The sequence below is a fragment of the Bos indicus x Bos taurus genome, chromosome 22 (assembly GCF_003369695.1).
Source record: "Bos indicus x Bos taurus breed Angus x Brahman F1 hybrid chromosome 22, Bos_hybrid_MaternalHap_v2.0, whole genome shotgun sequence".
Classification (NCBI taxonomy): domain Eukaryota; kingdom Metazoa; phylum Chordata; class Mammalia; order Artiodactyla; family Bovidae; genus Bos; species Bos indicus x Bos taurus.
The window spans coordinates 11,406,100-11,423,723 of NC_040097.1; the positions used below are offsets into that span (position 1 = coordinate 11,406,100).

The following is a 17,624-nucleotide window of genomic DNA, read 5'->3' on the forward strand; positions in this document are numbered from 1 at the left end:
CCTCTTCTGTCAGTCTTACCAGCCTGCCCCACTCTCCTGTTCTCTTTTTTTCCTCCTAGCAAGCCCGGGAGGCTGCCTCCTTGCTGTACTTCCTCTCGTCTTGCCTCCTCCCAAGTGCTTTTCAGCCAGCAGCTGACTCTGTAGCCATCCTCTTCAGTGGCGTCTGCCGCAGCCACTCTCCCCGTGGGCCACCACCGTGCCTTGCTGGGCCAGTGTTTTCTGTCTCAGGAGCTGGCATGCCATGCCCGTGTGTGCTGTACCGAGTTCACACCTGGAGAAGGCCCAGGCAGTGGTAGAGGACTTCCCCCCCACCCAGAGGCTGCTCAAGAAGTAACCTCCCTTCATGCCATCTGTTTTCGCCCTTCAGCGGTGCCAGCAGCCCCCAGCAGCTGGAGCCTGGATAGCGGAGCCCGAGAGGCCCAGCCCTTCCTGTCTGCCCACACGGGGTGCATCCTGGCCCCCCCAGTGCCTCCCCGAAGCCTGCTGCATGGTAAGAAGACCTCCAGCGGGTCCCCCAGGTAGTCCCCAGTCTCAGATCCTGCTCAGGGGTGAGGGCAAGAGCCCTCTGGGCTGAGAAGACGAGCCGACTCAGCCGAAGAAAGAACCCCGCCACCGCAGCCTTGGGGTCAGTGAGGTCTCCAAGTGCAGCAGGTACACTCAGTAAGGCCTTTCTGACTGCGGAGGCTGAAGACGTCGGAAATGACTGTGCCAAGCGCGAGACTTCCCAGACTGTCGTCGCCCCGCAGCAGGCAGAGGGCCGCTGCTGTCTGTGGACTGTCATTCTGTGGGCTCTGATGCACTCGGACTTCTCGATCTCCTGTGTGGCATGGGTGTCTTTACTCAAGCAGCCTGTGTTTTGAAGAATGTCAGTGAAGAGAGAGGTTTTCCCATGGCTCCCAGTGCCAAGGGGTCGCGGGAGACTCCCATCCGTGCAGTTGGCCCCGCCAGCTCTGCTGTGATGCAGTCCAAAAAGGGCCCAACTGAAGCTCTGCTTCTGTGTCCTCTGCAGGTCATTACTCCCTACACTTCGACGCCTTCCACCACCCCTTGGGTGACACCCCCCCAGCCCTCCCTGCCCGGACCTTGCGCAAGGTAATGTTCTGAGGCGACAGCCCCTAGGCTGTGCGGGGAGAGACCCCTGAGGTCTGCCTCCCCTGTTGCTCCCGACAGCCCAGCCTGACAGAAGCTGGGGGTTTCCAGAGACATACTTGGGGTACAGGTGACCCACGTGTCCTGTAACAGATGTGATGGGGGTGGAGAGGTCAGAGGGTCCTCAGACAGCAACACACGGCACCCAGTGTGTGAGCCAAGAGCAGTGAGAAGCCAGGGGGTAGGTATTAACACACCACAGTTCACAACGTGAGGAAATGTTAACTGTGGGAGGTCATAGAGCACTTTAAACTGGAGTCCACTCAAAATGAGAAGCATCAGATACCAAACCTTTACGCGAAACTCATTTTCTGCAAATTGGAAAAGACTGTCACAGATTTTAGCAGCAGAAGGCACTCATCTGGTCCATGGCCCTCTGGGGTTTTTCTGCCCTCCCCATGGGCCTGCCGACCCAGCCCTTCTATCTTTGCCCCTAGACCCACGGCCAGAAGCCTGGGACCTGGCTTCACGGGGCACAAAGGCAGGGCCATTTGGGGGCCATAGAAATGCAGGTGATTCTGGGGCTGCATAGGCTTGCTGGGGCCAGGGAGAAGGCTGGGGCCAGGGAGAAGGCAGGGGCTTGCTGATGGCGAAACAAGAAATACTCTGGTGATGAGTATTTTAAAGTTCATTAATATAGGAGACTCTTGGTCTTCTCGTCCCGGGGCAGGCATGTCAGCCTGTCTGGAAAGAAGGATTTTCACACTTCTCCCTTTTCTTTCAGTCGCCCCTGCATCCTATTCCGGCCTCCCCAACCAGCCCCCAGTCAGGCCTGGATGGCAGCAACTCTACACTATCCGGCAGTGCCAGCAGCGGCGTGTCCTCCCTAAGTGAGAGTAACTTTGGGCACTCCTCGGAGGTCCCTGCTCGAACCGACACCATGGACTCCATGCCGAGCCAGGCCTGGAACGCTGACGAAGATCTTGAGCCACCTTACCTCCCCGTCCACTACAGCCTCTCCGAGTCCGCCGTCCTGGACTCCATCAAGGCCCAGCCGTGCCGAAGCCACTCGGCCCCGGGATGTGTCATCCCTCAGGACCCCATGGACCCGCCTGCGCTGCCACCCAAGCCCTACCACCCCCGCCTGCCGGCCCTGGAGCACGACGAGGGTGTGCTGCTGCGAGAGGAGGCTGAGAGGCCTCGGGGCCTGCATCGCAAGGCCTCGCTGCCTCCCGGGAGCACCAAGGAAGAGCAGGCACGCATGGCCTGGGAGCACAGCCGAGGGGAACAGTGAGGGGCAGGGAAGCAGCTGGGACACCACCGTCAGTGAGCGGCTCGCCCAACCACTCCGGGTCAGAAAAGCAAGTCCCCCCGCAGGGAGCCCGAGGCCTGGCACTCAGGAGAGAACCGCCCGAGTCTACGTTCTACTGCCGTGAACTCGTGTGTTGCCATGTGCAGAGGCCACAGCAGCATGAAGGGTTGTGGCTTCTCTTTTTATTTCATTTTCTACATTTCCATTTCTATGGGTTTTCCTCTTTCCTTTGTGCAGTAGATGCTGTCTTCCTCCTGCAGTTTCAGACCACATGGAGCTAGATGGAGATACTGCACCACAGAACCGCTTTGCAGCTTCATGGGGCCCCTGGGGCAGGAGCCCAGGCCCTCCCTCCAGGGCAGCAATGCACAGAATGGAAATTGCACTAGGGACCTCTTCCTTTGCTGTGTAGACAGAAGAGCTCATGGTTGTATTCAGGGATTGCAAGGACCACGTGGACTATGTCACAGGTGGACAAGAGGGCTACCAGCCATTTTGCACAAATGCCTGCTCTTCCATCCAGGAGTGTGCCCCTGAGGGGCTGGCGAGGCCAACCTGCCGGCACAGGCATGTGACAGCCTAACTGCATGCCCCGGGTGTACTGCCAGGCTTCTGTGGGCCAGCCCCGCCTCCTCCTCTACCTTGGATTTCCCCTCCATCATTTTTATTTCTGACCCTTCGCTCCCCTCCACTCTTAACATACCCCATGCCCTGCAGGAGCCCCCTGGTGCATGGATCTGCAGTGGTCATCTCCTAGCCTCTGGAGCTTGAGTGAGGGTTGGAGCCAGAGGGACTGCCTTCACCACCTTCCTCCCCAGGGCCTGGGCAGCCACGTGTTGAGAGACAAGCCGATAGAGGAGTGAGGCTGGGGTGTGGCAGGGCCGGAAATCCTCTGAGCTTTCAGAAGTGGCCAGCATGCCTGTCCTCCAGCTCCTGAATCAGGGATTTTCAGCACTACCTCTGAGCAGCGGGGTGGCTGCCCAGCCAGGCTCCAAAGGCCTGAGGACTTGAAATCAGGTTCAGCGAGCTCCTGGGTTAAAAGCGCAGTTGGAGGGGAGAGGGACTTCTCCTAGAAGCAGAAAGCCACGCAGGTTGAATTATCCCCTCCCAGTAGCCAAGTGCATGATCCCAGCTCCAGGCCCATGGGACCACCACTCAGGGTTCAGGGTGAGCAGGAGGGCAGTTTCTGCAGCCTCCCCAGTCTGTTGGGCAGAAGGCAGTGGTGTCTTTATAGGAAACTTTCAGGTCAGGGTACTGATTTTCCTCTCGGTTTATTAGTTGGGGAATAGGGGGGAGTGGCAATAGTATTTTACCAGGGTGCTTCTAAGTTACTTTTAAAAAGTCTACAAACATTTACTTGCTTGAGTTCACAACTTGACAGTCACAAGGCTGCCTTCTCGTTGAGCAGGTACGTTCTCCGTTAGTTCCTCTTCCACTGGCCCATCTGACTTCCCTGGTTAGGGTGTCTTTCACTTGTAAACAAAGGGCAACTTGTTTAACAGGAATGCCAGCAAGTAACTTATGAGCTAAGATGGGGGGCGCATTACCTTCAGGGTGTCTGGGCATGTTTTATCACCAGTGTAGGTCCTTTCTGATACTTGAAGGGTGACTCCAAGCAGAGTGGGTCAGTCTAGGCAGGCCTGAACCATCTGGTGTTCCCAAGTGTAACAGTTGGGGACTAGCTTTGGATTTCTTAGATAGTTCGTCTTTAGCTTTTAGGGCACTCCTGAACCTCAATCCCTGGACAAGGCAGTCCTCATGTAAGAACATCTTCCTTCTCCACCTGGTGGCATGAGAGGGTAGAGAGGGGGGTGTGGGTTTGTTTGGTCTTGCCTTCTACAGGGTGAGCCAGGTTTGTGTTTTCCCTCTCCATTTCCCCAAATTCAATGAAAAGGACATATTCCAAATTCCTTTCCTTGGAGAATCAGCCAGTCTGAAGGGAAGTGGGAGGCCAGAGATGAGAATTCTCTGAAAAGATTGTGAAATATTGATTTTCATTCTTTCAAGCTTATTTGTAAATACCTATTTGAATGCTGTGTATTTGTACAGGAATTTGAGCAAAAAATGTATAGAGTGTGCTGTCCAATTGGTATTCAGCCCTATAAATGTGTTTTTAACCTCTGGCATTCTGTGCTTATTTAAAATAAGAAAACTTCTAACCATTTCTTTTGTGTATTTATGTTTAAAATAAGAAGTGACTTAATGGTCTTACCTGTATCAGAAAGCAAAGTTAAAAGAAAAAAAAAAAAAAAATTTGTACTAGTGTCCCAAAAAAGTATTTTACTGTATATATTGTGGTAGCATGTTCTCAATCCAGCAAGTAATGTGAATTTTAGATGTAAATATCTGCCACTTGACTTCCCCGCTTTCCCCACTCCCTTGACTGCTGTTATGTGAATTAAAGATGAATACCTGATACTGACCCACTGAATTCACTGAATGGGAGCAGCCGCAAAGTGCCCCCCTCCAACCCTTGTCGCTGGGCTCCAAGCCCTTTTAGCCCCATAAAAATCTTTTCCGTCCTGAGCACAGTGCCAACTTTTCCCACGTCCGGCCTTCAAGCACAGAGAGCCAAGACTTGCACCGGAAAGGAGGGCAGCCGAGGGGGCAGAGCGCTCAGCTGGAAAGCAAGAGAGAGAACCAGCCACCTCGGCCAGGCTCCCGAGGCTTGTGAGTAAAAGGGGGAAGAAGGGGTCTTCCTGGCGTGGGGGACAAACCTCCGAAGCCGCCAATCTCCCCAGTAAGGCGGGATGCTTCCGAACTCGAAGCCAGGCAACCAATCCTGGCCCGGGCGCCCCTCTGAGCTCTGGGCCCTCTTACGGGCCCTGCTCCTACCCGACATCTGTCCGCCCCGACTGGGTCCTCCTGTCGACCTGTCGGGGCAATCCGGACTCTCTTCAGCGGTTCCCCAGCCCACGTGGTCCCTTAAGAAAAAGGAAAGAAACCTTCGGAGTCTTGCCTGCGGCCGGCCGCCCTCCCTGCCTGTTGGGTTGCGGCTGACCACAGAGCCCCTGACCTACGCCACGAGTCGGGACCAGAGCAGAGAAGTCCGTGGGGTTCTTCGGGAGGACTTGGGGCCCAGAACAGAGGGTACACAGAGCAACTGAGCAGGCGCGGGGCAGCGGCCGAATTCCACTCCAGTCTGATGGTGCTCCGCTTCGGCCTCAGCCCCTGCCCCTACCAAAGATGGCGACTGAGCCGCTTCCGCCGCCTCTGCGGCCTCTTCCTGCGAGCAGCCCCGGTTCAATCAGCGGTCGACAACTGTCTAGGGCGGAGGGCGGGCGATGCCATCAGCCAATGAGGAAGGGTAGCGTGGAGCCGCTCTTCTGGGCTCCGAGGCGCGTGGACCAATGGGGAAACGGTGTGTGGGAGAGCGTGGGGGGCGCCAGCCAATAGGGGGCCACGGCGCGCGGCCAGGACCTGGGGGCTGCGCCGCACGGCGGGCGCGGTTCAGTCCGGCGAAGGCGGCAGCGGCGGCGGGTTGTGGAGGATGTGGGCCACCCACGGGCTGGCCGTGGCGCTGGCTCTGAGCGTGCTGCCGGCCAGCCGGGCGCTGCGACAGGGTGACTGCGAAGGTAAGGCGGAGTTGGGGGTCCGAGCGCTGTGGCCGGCCTGGCGGCGCCGCTGAACTCAACCAAACCACCGAAAGGCTGAGAGGCCGGGGCTAATGCGGGCGAGGGCGGCCGGCCCCAGTGGGGTCTGCTAGAGGAGGGACCAACGCCGGGTCTAGAAAACATTTTCTGGGCCTAAAAAACATTGGTCTGACGAGAAAGTTAGGACTAGATCGTACAGACAATTTGGCCTGAAACTGAGATAACGCCGGAGTTTTGGTCCTTTACCATCACTGGGCAGAAGCTCCTGGGAGCGGTTCTGGCTCAGGTGGGGTGTCCTGAGGGCCGCCCGTGGGCACCGCGCCTGGTGTGATAGGGTTGCAAAGATTCACGTTGGGGTTCGGTGTTGCATTTGGAAATGAGTAGCATTTGCATCGTTTTTTTCTCTTCGGCCTCTAGATTGTCCATTTATGAGGTCACAGTGAGCCTATCTCAAGGACACGTGTTCAGTCTCGGTTTAAACTTTATGGAAAGAGCAGGGAAGAGCCGTTTGTGGGTCATTAGGTGATGCTCGTTCCCCGCATCCCCTGGGTGTACTCGGGGACCCAGCAACCCGGAGCACGGTTCTGTCTACCTGTGGGCACCCGAGAAAATCCAGTGGTAGAAAAACTCCCCTTTCTCCGTGTCTCTTATTAAAATTGCTGCTGGAGTTCCCGCCTACTGAATTGGCCTGCAATTTGGTGATGACTGGAGCATCTTCCTTCTTTCTCTTTTTCAGTTTGTATTTCTTATCTGGGAAGATTTTACCAGGACCTCAAAGACAGAGATGTCACATTCTCTCCAGCCTCTATTGAAAAAGAACTTATAAAGTTCTGCCGTGAAGCAAGAGGCAAAGAGAATCGGTTGGTAAGTAGCTGTTTGGCCCTCCCCAGGCTGGCCCTGGCCAGCGTTTTAAGTATCCACTTCCCAGGCCTGGAAATACAAGACCCCGCCCACTTGTCTATTGAGGAGACCAGCTGTTCTGTCAGTGAACTAATGTGGGTCTGCAGTGTTTTCTGTATTCGGCCGTTGGGATGTTATCCTCTTAGTGTTGATTAAGCACCTACTGTGTGCTGGACACAGGAAATATCAGGGGAGAGCAGTGACAGGCAAATAATGCGGTGGGATGCAAGTTGTGCAGAAAATGGACCAGGAGGGTATGGTAGAGAGGGTGGGTGCTAACTTAGTAGTCAAGAATTTTTCTGAGACAGGGTCATCATTATGGAGGGGGAAAGAACGTCACAGCAGAGGGAACAGCCAATGTGAGTGCCCAGAGGCCAGAGCAATCTTGGCATGAGTGAGGACCGATGATAACGGAATGGGCACAGGGGAGGCTAGGGCTGAATTCTAATGAAACAATAGTTTTGGTAGCCTCAGCTTCCCTGGCAGTCTCTGGTTTGTCTGTCTTTCTGTTTAAAGGTTTGAACCTTGGTGACTTTTAAATTCATCTGGTGGCTGTCAGCTCTGGGACCAAGTGTGTACTAAGAGCCTGGGGTTTATGCTGAATCTGACTTCCAGTACAGGCGGAGTGTGGGAAAATGAAGTCCTGGCAGAGACAGAAGATGTTTTGAGATGTCAGTGTGCCTTGGAGGAGATAGCTCTTAAGGGGCACCTCCTGAAGGCCATTCTCCTTTCTTGCCACAGTGCTACTACATTGGGGCCACAGAGGATGCAGCCACCAAGATCATCAACGAGGTGTCCAAGCCCCTGTCCCACCACATCCCTGTGGAGAAGATCTGTGAGAAGCTCAAGAAGAAAGACAGTCAGATCTGTGAACTAAAGTATGGTGAGTGTGGCATTATTTAACCAACGCTGAACTCTCTCTGTGCTCAGGCATTAATGAAGTGTACTTTCTAGCTGGGGAAGGCAGGTGATAAACTAGAGTCTTCATGAGTGAGTGATGTAACAAGGTTAGTGGTGGTAAATGGCAGGGGCACAGACTCAACCCTGCATCCTGGTGCATGGAGGTCAGAATAGGCCTCAGTGAGAGTGCAAGTCACTCAGTCGTGTCTGACGCTTTGCCACCCCATGGACTGTACAGTCCCTAGAATTCTCCAGGCCACAATACTGGAGTGGGTAGCCTTTCCCTTCTCCAGGGGCTCTTCCCAACCCAGGGATCAAACCCAGGTCTCCCACATTGCTCCAGCAGATCTTCCTGACCCAGGAGTCGAACTGGGGTCTCCTGCATTTCAGGTGGCTTCTTTACCAACTGAGCTATCAGGGAAGCCCAGGAGGTGACATTTCAACAGACTTTGAAAAGGAGGTGGGGGATTAGCCACTGGCACAGCTCAGGGAAGAGAATTTCAGGCAGAGGACACAGGCAGATGTAAAGGCAGCCAGTGCCATGACAGGTGTGTGGGCAGGTCATAGAGGGCCTTGCATGTTGGTGAAGACTTGGTTTTAGTCTGAGGGAAGATGAGAATGTTGGGATTTGAGCAGAGAAGCCATGTCGTCTGACTTGGCTTTAATAAGCTTGTCCTGACTGCACACTCTGAAGGCTGAGTGACTTTTACTATTTTGAAAAGAACAGCTGTGTCCCAACAGGAAAGCCTAAGGTTGTGGGCACACAGCACCTCTTTTGCCAAAGAAGTTTCCAGTGGGAAAAAGAGTTCAGGTCTTCAGAAAGAATTGGTGCCAGGAAGAGTTGTTCTCTTCCTTAAAACTGAAACAGCACCAGCATGTTTTACCATGAATTGAGTGTCCAAGGGCTGCATTTTACCCCATTGTGTCAAGGATACTGGTCTTCTGAGAGTGATCCTAGTTCAGTTCTTCTGGCAGAAGGTCTCTCTGTGATCACAGGTGGTCATGGAGAGTAGGCTCCTAATTCAAGAGCCCGACCAGGGTCTGTGTTGGGAAACTGAGGCTAGGGGATCTGTCTGCTCTGTCACCCTAGAACTCTCATTCTCCAGTGCTGTGGGCTCTACCGTGACGTTTAGTAAGAGGCACTTGGAGTGGGCGCCATATTCCTCCTAGAAGGTTCCTTCTGTAAGGACCACATGGCCTCCATCTGTCCCTGCTGACACTGCATGTCTGGGGTGTCACAGACTGCCAGTGAGTAACTGGGGTTACTCACACTGCCAGCGTGAGACCCGCCTTCCTGGTGAAGGGGCTGGGCCAGTTCCCCTCCTGGGGCACTGGGCACTGACACAGCTGCATGCGTCTCTCCCTGCAGTCAGTAGGTCTGCTGGTTTTAAGTGACAGCTTGGCTGTGCAAGGACTGCTGGGGTCCACAGTTGCTCCCACCCAGCTGGTTATTCTCCCTGCTCTTTTCTCCAGACAAACAGATCGACCTGAGCACAGTGGACCTGAAGAAGCTCCGAGTTAAAGAGCTAAAGAAGATCCTGGACGACTGGGGGGAGACGTGCAAAGGCTGTGCGGAAAAGTCTGACTACATCCGGAAGATTAATGAACTGATGCCTAAATATGCTCCCAAGGCAGCTAGTTCACGGACTGATTTGTAGTCGGCTCGATCCCTGCTGCTCCTGAGGGAGAAAACACTTCATTTGTGTCTACCCCAAACAGCCTTTTTGTAATTTATTTTTTAGGCAGGCTCCTGACAAAGTCAGGTGTGAAGCCTGGAGCTTTCTTGATGATGCTGGGTGTACAGCGTCCCCTTGGGGGAGATTCACTTTGTTCTGTTGCCCATTTACTCTAGGACTTCAAAGTATGTCTGGGATTTTTTTATTAAAGGAAGAAAATTTCTAGCTGTCCTTGAAGAATTAAAGTGAATACTGAAATAGGGTTTTACCCATGATGACGATTTCACCGGTTTATGCTTTCCGGTTTACAAAGAGTTTTCAGGTATATTCACATTTGTCCCTCAACCACCAGTCAATGCTGGGATGCCAGGACAGGACAAGGGGCCTGTTGGGCTGTGCAAGAGTGGAGAGGTTCTCAGGGAGGAGGTGGGTCTTGATAACCCGCAGCCCATAGGGACTATCTAGAGAGGGGACTGGGTTGCAAGCAAGACTGAGGTTTAACGCAGTTTTCTGCAATGATGACTTCAGTAGCTGAGTAGTTCAGTGCTGTCACATTTCTCAAGTACTCGTGGCCTGGCTACCTCCATCAGTCACTGTCCAGATCTGGCCATCTACTTGCTCAACTCAGTTTGTGGTCCAGTGTCAACCCTAAGCCTCTGGTACCTAGTCGGGATTTTGCAAAACTGGCAGGAGTTGGTTTGTACAAAGAGCCAGAGAGAGGCTGTCTTTTGCCTTTGTTTACCCAAGATAAGCTTAACAGTTGAAGTCCTGAAAGGGTGTCCCTGGAGTCTGGTTTTTACTTGCTCTTTTGGGGGTTGGTGCGTGGGAAACCCAATGACCAGCATGAACTGTGACTCAGTGGACTGTTCCTCATGCCCTCAGAGACCACCACAAGGGGAGGGCTAAGAAACAGTGCGTGCATGCTCTGACCTCGGGTCACGTCATTTGTGCGGTTCCTAAATTCAGGTTGCCAAGGTAAAGGGCCCTCAGCTGGCTGTGGCGTCCACTAATGGCTGTGAGCAGAAGGCCCACAATTTTCATGTCTGAGAAAGTTTAAGAATGCACTTCTTAGGCCAGGTGCTCCCTACTTGGAGGAATTAGATGGGCTGTTATGATCAGACAAGCAAAGTTTTCTGAGCCCCTGAAAGGTGTTGAGAAACTGCATGGCTAGAACCAGAAATCTTAGTAGATGGAGCTGTTTCAACCTAGCAGCTGTGTTCTGGTGGCCTCTGTGTCCTCTAAGCTACACCAAACAGGGAAGACAGCCCAACTGCTACCAGAGGGTGATCCCCAAGGTTATCTTTAAAAGGCTTAACTCCTGGAAGCCGCCTAGGAGACCTGGAACGTTAACAGGTGTTTCTTGTAAGACGTTAATCTAGTGCACCTGCGTTAGCTGCTGCAGGCGCTCCTCGCAAAGGCTTCTGGTCGTGGGAGGGCAGAAGATGCGCATGCGCTCTTCCCCATGCCACGGTTTCTGTGGCTTAAGTTGGGTCAGGTCCTGTGAAGCCTCCGGTTAACTCTCCATGGAAAATGAAAGTTGCCCTGAGGGGGCTTGGCACCCGAACAGGATTTCCCCTTCATGTCACCACCTTGGAGGTGGATGCGAGAGCACTGGCCAAGGAGAGGTAAGCATGGCAAACTGGGCAGCCGCTGAGTTCGGCCTTCTCTTCACCCTTGGCTCTGTGACCCTTCCCTTACAGCCCTCAGTGTACTCGAATGCCCAAGCGGAGGGTGGGCCCCGTTGCTCTAAGGAGCCTGTTCCCACCCTAGAAACCATAGGTTTTGGATTTCTGTGCCCAGCCAGGGACCCAACAGGTCTCGCCGTCTTCTGAGTGCATAGCCATGATTCTCAAGGCCTTTCGGGCGGCTGCCACAAGTGAACATGAACGCAGGGGATACTGGAGATACGGGGTGTGGGTTTGGGTTGTTAATGCCGGACCCAGTCAGTAGATGCCAAGGCAGGGCTTGGGGGTGGTCACCCAAACCTAGTCCTGGGGTTGGAATATCCCATAAAGTTCAAGGCCTGGCATACCCGCACCTGCGAGGCCTCTGTCCCTCTCCAGAGCTCCAATTTCTGTGGAGCCCCAGCCTCGGCCACGCCATCCGCACGGTGGCGCCAGAGCTCACAGTGCGGGCGGGTTCGCCCGCTAGCCACAGGGTCACGTGATACGGGGCGGCGCAGCCCGATGACGCACGCCCGGCGCTGCCTTCGCCCCGCCCTTCATGGGGTCACGTGGTGGGCCGGCGCAGCCTGATAACGCGGCGCCCAGGCCCTCAGCGCAGCTCCCGCCCCGCCCCGTCGCCGCGCCGAGTCCTTTTGTCCAAGATGGCGGCGCCGGGGGCGCTGCCTCCTCGGCCGCCGCCGCCGCCGCTGTGAGGGGCCTGCGGGCCGCCCGCCCGCCAGCCGCGCCGGCGCCATGAAGAGGCAGAGCGAGCGAGACTCCAGCCCGAGCGGGCGCGGCTCGTCATCGTCGGCCAAACGGCCGCGGGAGCGCGAACGGGAGGCGGAGGCGGGCGGGCGGCGGGCGGCGCACAAGGCCTCGGGCGGCGCCAAGCACCCCGTTCCAACGCGGGCCCGCGACAAACCTCGCGGTAGCGGGGGCAGCGGCGGTGGGCATCGCGACGGCCGAGGCGCCGGGGACGCGAATCACCGTGCGAGCAGCGGCCGCTCCTCAGGCTCGGGCGCCGGCGGCGGGGGACGCGGCGGCAAGGCCTCAGGGGACCCAGGCGCTTCGGGCGCGTCGCCCCGCGCATCTCCACTACCGCCACCTCCGCCGCCGCCCGGGGCCGAGCCCACGGGTCCCGGCTCCTCAGCGGCAGCACCCGAGTACAAGACGCTGCTCATCAGCAGCCTGAGCCCCGCGCTGCCTGCCGAGCACCTCGAAGATCGGCTCTTCCACCAGTTCAAGCGCTTCGGCGAGATCAGCCTGCGCCTGTCGCACACGCCTGAGCTGGGCCGCGTGGCCTACGTGAACTTCCGGCACCCGCAGGACGCGCGTGAGGCCCGCCAGCACGCCCTGGCCCGCCAGCTACTGCTCTACGACCGTCCGCTCAAGGTGGAGCCCGTGTACCTACGAGGCGGCGGCGGCGGCGGCGGGAGCAGCAGGCGAAGCAGCAGCAGCAGCGCCGCCGCCTCCACTCCGCCCCCGGGCCCGCCCGCGCCCGCCGACCCGCTCGGCTACCTCCCGCTGCACGGCGGCTACCAGTACAAGCAGCGTTCACTGTCCCCGGTTGCCGCCCCTCCGCTGCGGGAGCCCCGCGCCCGCCACGCTGCCGCAGCCTTTGCTCTAGATGCGGCCGCGGCCGCCGCCGCCGTAGGCCTGTCCCGGGAGCGGGCCTTGGACTACTACGGGCTATACGACGACCGCGGGCGACCCTACGGCTACCCGGCCGTGTGCGAGGAGGACCTGATGCCCGAGGACGACCAGCGGGCCACGCGCAACCTCTTCATTGGGAATTTGGACCACAGCGTGTCAGAGGTGGAGCTGCGACGGGCTTTCGAGAAGTACGGCATCATTGAGGAGGTGGTCATCAAGAGACCCGCCCGTGGGCAGGGCGGTGCGTATGCCTTCCTCAAGTTCCAGAACCTAGACATGGCCCACCGGGCCAAGGTGGGCATGTCGGGTCGGGTGATAGGCCGCAATCCCATTAAGATAGGGTACGGCAAGGCCAACCCCACTACGCGCCTCTGGGTGGGTGGCTTGGGACCTAACACCTCACTGGCGGCTCTGGCCCGGGAGTTTGACCGTTTTGGGAGCATTCGGACCATTGATCATGTCAAGGGAGATAGCTTTGCCTACATCCAGTACGAGAGCTTGGACGCAGCCCAGGCCGCCTGTGCTAAAATGAGGGGCTTTCCCTTGGGGGGTCCTGACCGCAGGCTGCGCGTGGATTTTGCCAAAGCAGAGGAGACTCGGTATCCCCAGCAGTACCAGCCCTCTCCCCTCCCTGTGCACTATGAGCTACTCCCCGACGGGTATACCCGGCACCGGAACCTGGATGCCGACCTGCGGGTGCGGGACAGGACCCCTCCACACCTCCTGTACTCAGATCGAGAGCGGACCTTTTTGGAAGGGGACTGGACCAGCCCCAGTAAAAGCTCTGACCGCCGAAACAGCCTCGAGGGCTACAGCCGCTCAGTGCGCAGCCGGAGTGGTGAGCGCTGGGGAGGAGATGGGGACCGGGGCCTGCCCAAGGCCTGGGAGGACAGGCGGAAGCGCCGGAGCCTCTCCAGTGATCGCGGAAGGGCCACCCACTCCCCTTATGAGGAGCGGAGCAGGACCAAGGGTGGTGGGCAGCCTGCGGATCGAGGCTCCGACCGCACCCCGGAGCGTAGCCGCAAGGAAAACCATTCCAGTGAAGGGACCAAGGAGTCCGGCAGCAACTCCCTCAGCAACAGCCGACACGGGGCGGAGGAGCGGAGCCACCACCACCACCACGAGGCTCCCGACTCTTCCCACGGGAAGAAGACCCGAGAGAGCGAGCGCAATCATCGGACCACTGAGGCCGAGCCCAAGCCTCTGGAAGAGCCAAAACACGAGACCAAAAAGCTCAAGAATCTTTCAGAGTATGCCCAGACGCTGCAGCTGGGTTGGAACGGGCTTCTGGTGTTGAAAAACAGCTGCTTCCGACATCTATGCACATCCTAGAGGGGGACCAGGGGGTGATCAGCAGTCTCCTCAAAGACCATACTTCCGGGAGTAAGCTGACCCAGCTGAAGATTGCCCAGCGCCTTCGCCTGGACCAACCCAAGCTCGATGAGGTCACACGACGCATCAAGCAGGGGAGCCCCAATGGCTACGCAGTGCTCCTGGCCACCCAGGCGACCCCCAGTGGGCCTGGCTCTGAGGGGATGCCGACGGTGGAGCCTGGCCTACAGAGGCGGCTTCTCAGGAACCTGGTCTCCTACTTGAAACAGAAGCAGGCTGCAGGGGTGATCAGCCTGCCAGTGGGTGGATCCAAGGGCAGAGACAGCACAGGCATGCTCTACGCCTTCCCGCCCTGTGACTTCTCACAGCAGTACCTCCAGTCAGCGCTGAGGACATTGGGCAAGCTAGAGGAGGAGCACATGGTGATAGTTATAGTGAGAGACACAGCCTAGCCCGAGCCTGGCTTTTCCAGCCTGTTTGTCACTAAAGCAGTTATTTTAAAATCTGACCACTGCTGCCCTGCCCCCCCAGCCCATACTACACCCTTGATTTGAATTCTCTGCTGGGTTACTCCATTTCATTTGGTAGGGGACCAAAGTCCTATCTCCCCACCAAAAACTAAGTTCTTAGGTTTGGGTTTTTTTTTTTTTTACCGTGATGAGAAGGGACTCCTGTCATGTCGGCTTCTAGTGTATGAAATACTGTCTGCTGTGTTCTGTATTTTTTTATTTTTTGACTAACTGTATGGAAAATTGTCAGTAAAGCCTTTGTCAGAGGATGGATTTTTAATCCTGTTCAGAGTCCTGGTTTAATCACATGATTTTCTCAAAGGATGGAAGACTGTCCCCCGCTGCCTGCACACAGATGCCTTCCGGCATCTTTCCACTGCCAGCGTGTCTCCCAGCCCTGCTGCACTGGTGCCTGTCAGCCCCCAGCTCTTGGGGCTGAGGCGGGGCTCCATTCACAGGGGTTTCTAATTTGGTCTGAGAGCAAGTGGGTTTCATTTCAGACCCTGCCATGCCAGCCTCCACAGAGCCCATTGCACAGGAAGGGGTTAAGCCTAAGTCTAGCTAGCCGCTGTGGCAGTTTTTGTGTTCCTGCCATGAACAGTGTGCGTGTCTTTGGGGTTGAACAAAGCACCTGGTTGACAGGCGTTTCTGAAAGCAGGTAGACCTTAGTCGTGGTGTGGTAGTCATGGGAGGAGCAGTGCAGTATTGGGGTCTTGGTGCCTGGATGTGCCCAGCTTCCTCCTCTTGTTAGCCTCCCTTCTCCCCTTAATGCGGCAGCCCGGGGATACCCAGGTGGAGACAGCGCTCCTTCGGACTCCGAGGGGCACTGGTGGTCAGACGTTGGAGTGGAGGGTGGGAGGCCACTTTCCTTGGTTAATCCTTGAACTTTTCCCAGTGCTTGTGAATTCTGGCTTTTCTTATGATCGTTCAGGGCTGGTGTGGGCCTCTGTCTGGCCACTGGAGCAGAGTGAGGGACACGGGATCCCTGGCCTGAAGAGTTTTTGACGGAAGACAGTGGGTTAGGAAGATGCTCTTGTAAACTGACATAACTTCCTCAGGGGCAGGGTGGGCGCAGGTGCCTAGGGCCTCCTGCCCTGATACTGCTGAGGTGGGGACCACTGGGAAATGGGGTCCCTCTCTGGGGAAATGTCACAGTTGCTGAGGTGTCGGGCAAAAGCCATGCAGGCTGGGGAGGGAAAGATGGCTTGCAGACAGCCCTGAGTTCTCTGACCACGTGTCTCTACAGGCAGCATGGCCAGCGTGGCAGATGAAGCCAGCAGTGTCAGGGACCAGGGAGGGACATCAGTCACACAGCAGTGGCCACCATAGAACAGCCCACTTTGTTGAAATGTTTGTGGCAGTCTAGATGGTCTGAAAGCTTCACTGTCAAGGCTGACGGAGCAGAGGCGCTCCAGGAAGGGAAATGAGCCCCCAGGAGACCAGAACCGCGGGGTCTGTTGACGTGCTGTCCCCTCTAGGTTTGATCACTACCCTGACTGCCGCGAGACAGCGCAGGTGACAGCGGAGATGTTTTGAGAGCAAGTTTGTGAGATGGAGGCTGGGGCTTACTGCGGACCTCACGGAGAATACAGGCCTCTCCACAAGAACAGTGAAAGAGGTGACTTTTTGAGACCTTAGAGATTTAAACGGGAAGGAAGGTGCCTGGGGAAGTACTGCTCCCTGGGCTTCAGCTGTTGCTAATGAACAAGCGCGTTCATAATCTGAAACACAGGAAGTGTTGAATGTGTGTTTATACTTGAGTTTCAGCCACTTCTGCCAGGTATCTGAGCAAAGCAGTGTGGGATGCAGACAGGCAGTGGGAAGCACTGGAAGCCGGAGTGGCCTCATCATGCCTAGAACAGGCGGTGGCGTTAGTCGTGTCCGACTCTGTGCAACCCCATGGACTGTAGCCTGCCAGGCTCGTCTGTCCCTGGGACTTCCCAGGCAAGAATACTGGAATGGGTAGCCATACCATCCTCTGGGGGATCTTCCCGACCCAGGGATCTCCTGTACTGGTAGGAGCGTTCTTTACCACCAAGTCTTCAGGGTTAAAGCAGGTGAAGTCTGGACAAAAGCCCAGATCATAGGCCGGAGCCGCTTTGCTGCCCTGTCTTTGGGCTGTTCTTTCGTAGAGCAGGTGGTCAGGACCCAGAGCACTACCTGGCTTTCCCCAAACAGAAAACTGCTATGAAGTCTGGTTGGAGAGGACACGTGAACCCGTGCCTTGTTCGCCCTTTTTCAGGCATAGGTGCTCTCTGGCCCCAAACTGAACTAGAGTTTTCCTGCATTGTGATTATTCTCTGCCTCAGACTCTCAACTCTTTCCTTCCTTCCGCTTTTGTCTTTTAAAATGGGAGGATAATTGCTTTACAGTGTTGTGCTGGCTTCTGCCATGCAGCAGAACGAATCAGTCATAAGTGTGTATGTGTGTGTATATCCCCTCCCTCCGCCATCCCCACGGATTTAGGATGCTTCCCCCACAGGGAGAACGATTTAACTGCAGGCAACCAGTGCCTCCACCTGGGGTTCCTACCTGAGGTGTGGCTTAAAGGCAAAAACCAAGAGGAGATGAAATTTGCCTCATTGGTGGTTTGGTACGTTCTGCATGTTTCTTCCTAAGGGACTGAGATCTTCGGCCTTGGCAGATAAAGAGGAGGGCTGATGTTTCTTTGCCTCCCCGGGGCATTTCCCTAAGGGTGTGTTGTCAGGTCGACCAGGATCCTGCTTTCTTACTGCAGGCCCCCGTCTCCACCCAAGAGACCTGTGGGTGGGTGCTCCCGAGGGCTGCTGGCGGAGTTCAGGGAGACCGGGGCTCGGCTGAGTTAATGACTAGAATAACAGTGCTTCTAGTGCTTCTTGACTTTTAGCCTTTTTTCCTGTAATGCACCATCAGTCAGACCAGTCTACCGGTTAGGTGTCAGCAATCCATTTCAGCTGAGGCATGAAGCAGTTTACGAGCCGAGCCCTCTGCCCTCCAGAGGATCACAAGGTGCCTGG

General features: G+C 56.1%; 3 protein-coding genes and 1 long non-coding RNA gene across 16 annotated transcripts in view; 3 read left to right on the forward strand and 1 right to left on the reverse strand.

Moving 5' to 3' along the window:
• DOCK3 (dedicator of cytokinesis 3) overlaps positions 1 to 4,823 on the forward strand; it is a 304,174-nt gene extending 299,351 nt beyond the window's left edge. For 8 of the 10 annotated variants that reach the window (XM_027523616.1, XM_027523617.1, XM_027523620.1 and 5 more), the window contains 3 exons: positions 368 to 490; positions 1,010 to 1,092; positions 1,874 to 4,823. In XM_027523616.1, coding sequence (XP_027379417.1) covers positions 368 to 490; positions 1,010 to 1,092; positions 1,874 to 2,383 — 716 coding nt within the window. In that variant the 3' untranslated portion in view covers positions 2,384 to 4,823. The other 2 variants (XM_027523621.1, XM_027523624.1) reach the window with 2 other exon arrangements.
• Positions 2,569 to 5,780, reverse strand: LOC113880937. 4 transcript variants are annotated; one of them, XR_003507886.1, is made up of 3 exons: positions 5,422 to 5,780; positions 5,119 to 5,325; positions 2,569 to 5,021 (listed from the first exon to the last, which is right to left on the reverse strand). It is a non-coding gene; the product is annotated as an uncharacterized LOC113880937 (long non-coding RNA). The 4 variants fall into 4 exon arrangements; XR_003507885.1 differs by having other exon boundaries at positions 5,418 to 5,780; XR_003507887.1 differs by having other exon boundaries at positions 2,569 to 4,184; positions 5,119 to 5,780.
• Positions 5,781 to 5,825: 45 nt separating this feature from the next.
• MANF (mesencephalic astrocyte derived neurotrophic factor) lies at positions 5,826 to 9,728 on the forward strand. Its single transcript, XM_027523626.1, has 4 exons — positions 5,826 to 5,976; positions 6,731 to 6,858; positions 7,636 to 7,777; positions 9,268 to 9,728. Exons 1-4 carry the CDS (start codon positions 5,892 to 5,894, stop codon positions 9,450 to 9,452), a joined length of 540 nt encoding a protein of 179 aa, XP_027379427.1. The 5' UTR covers positions 5,826 to 5,891; the 3' UTR covers positions 9,453 to 9,728.
• A 2,040-nt stretch (positions 9,729 to 11,768) lies between these two features.
• Positions 11,769 to 14,908, forward strand: RBM15B (RNA binding motif protein 15B). The gene is given in 2 exon segments (XM_027523416.1): positions 11,769 to 14,093; positions 14,096 to 14,908. Coding segments are annotated over 2 exon segments (2,682 nt in total). The 5' UTR covers positions 11,769 to 11,887; the 3' UTR covers positions 14,572 to 14,908.
• The last annotated feature ends 2,716 nt before the right edge of the window (positions 14,909 to 17,624 follow it).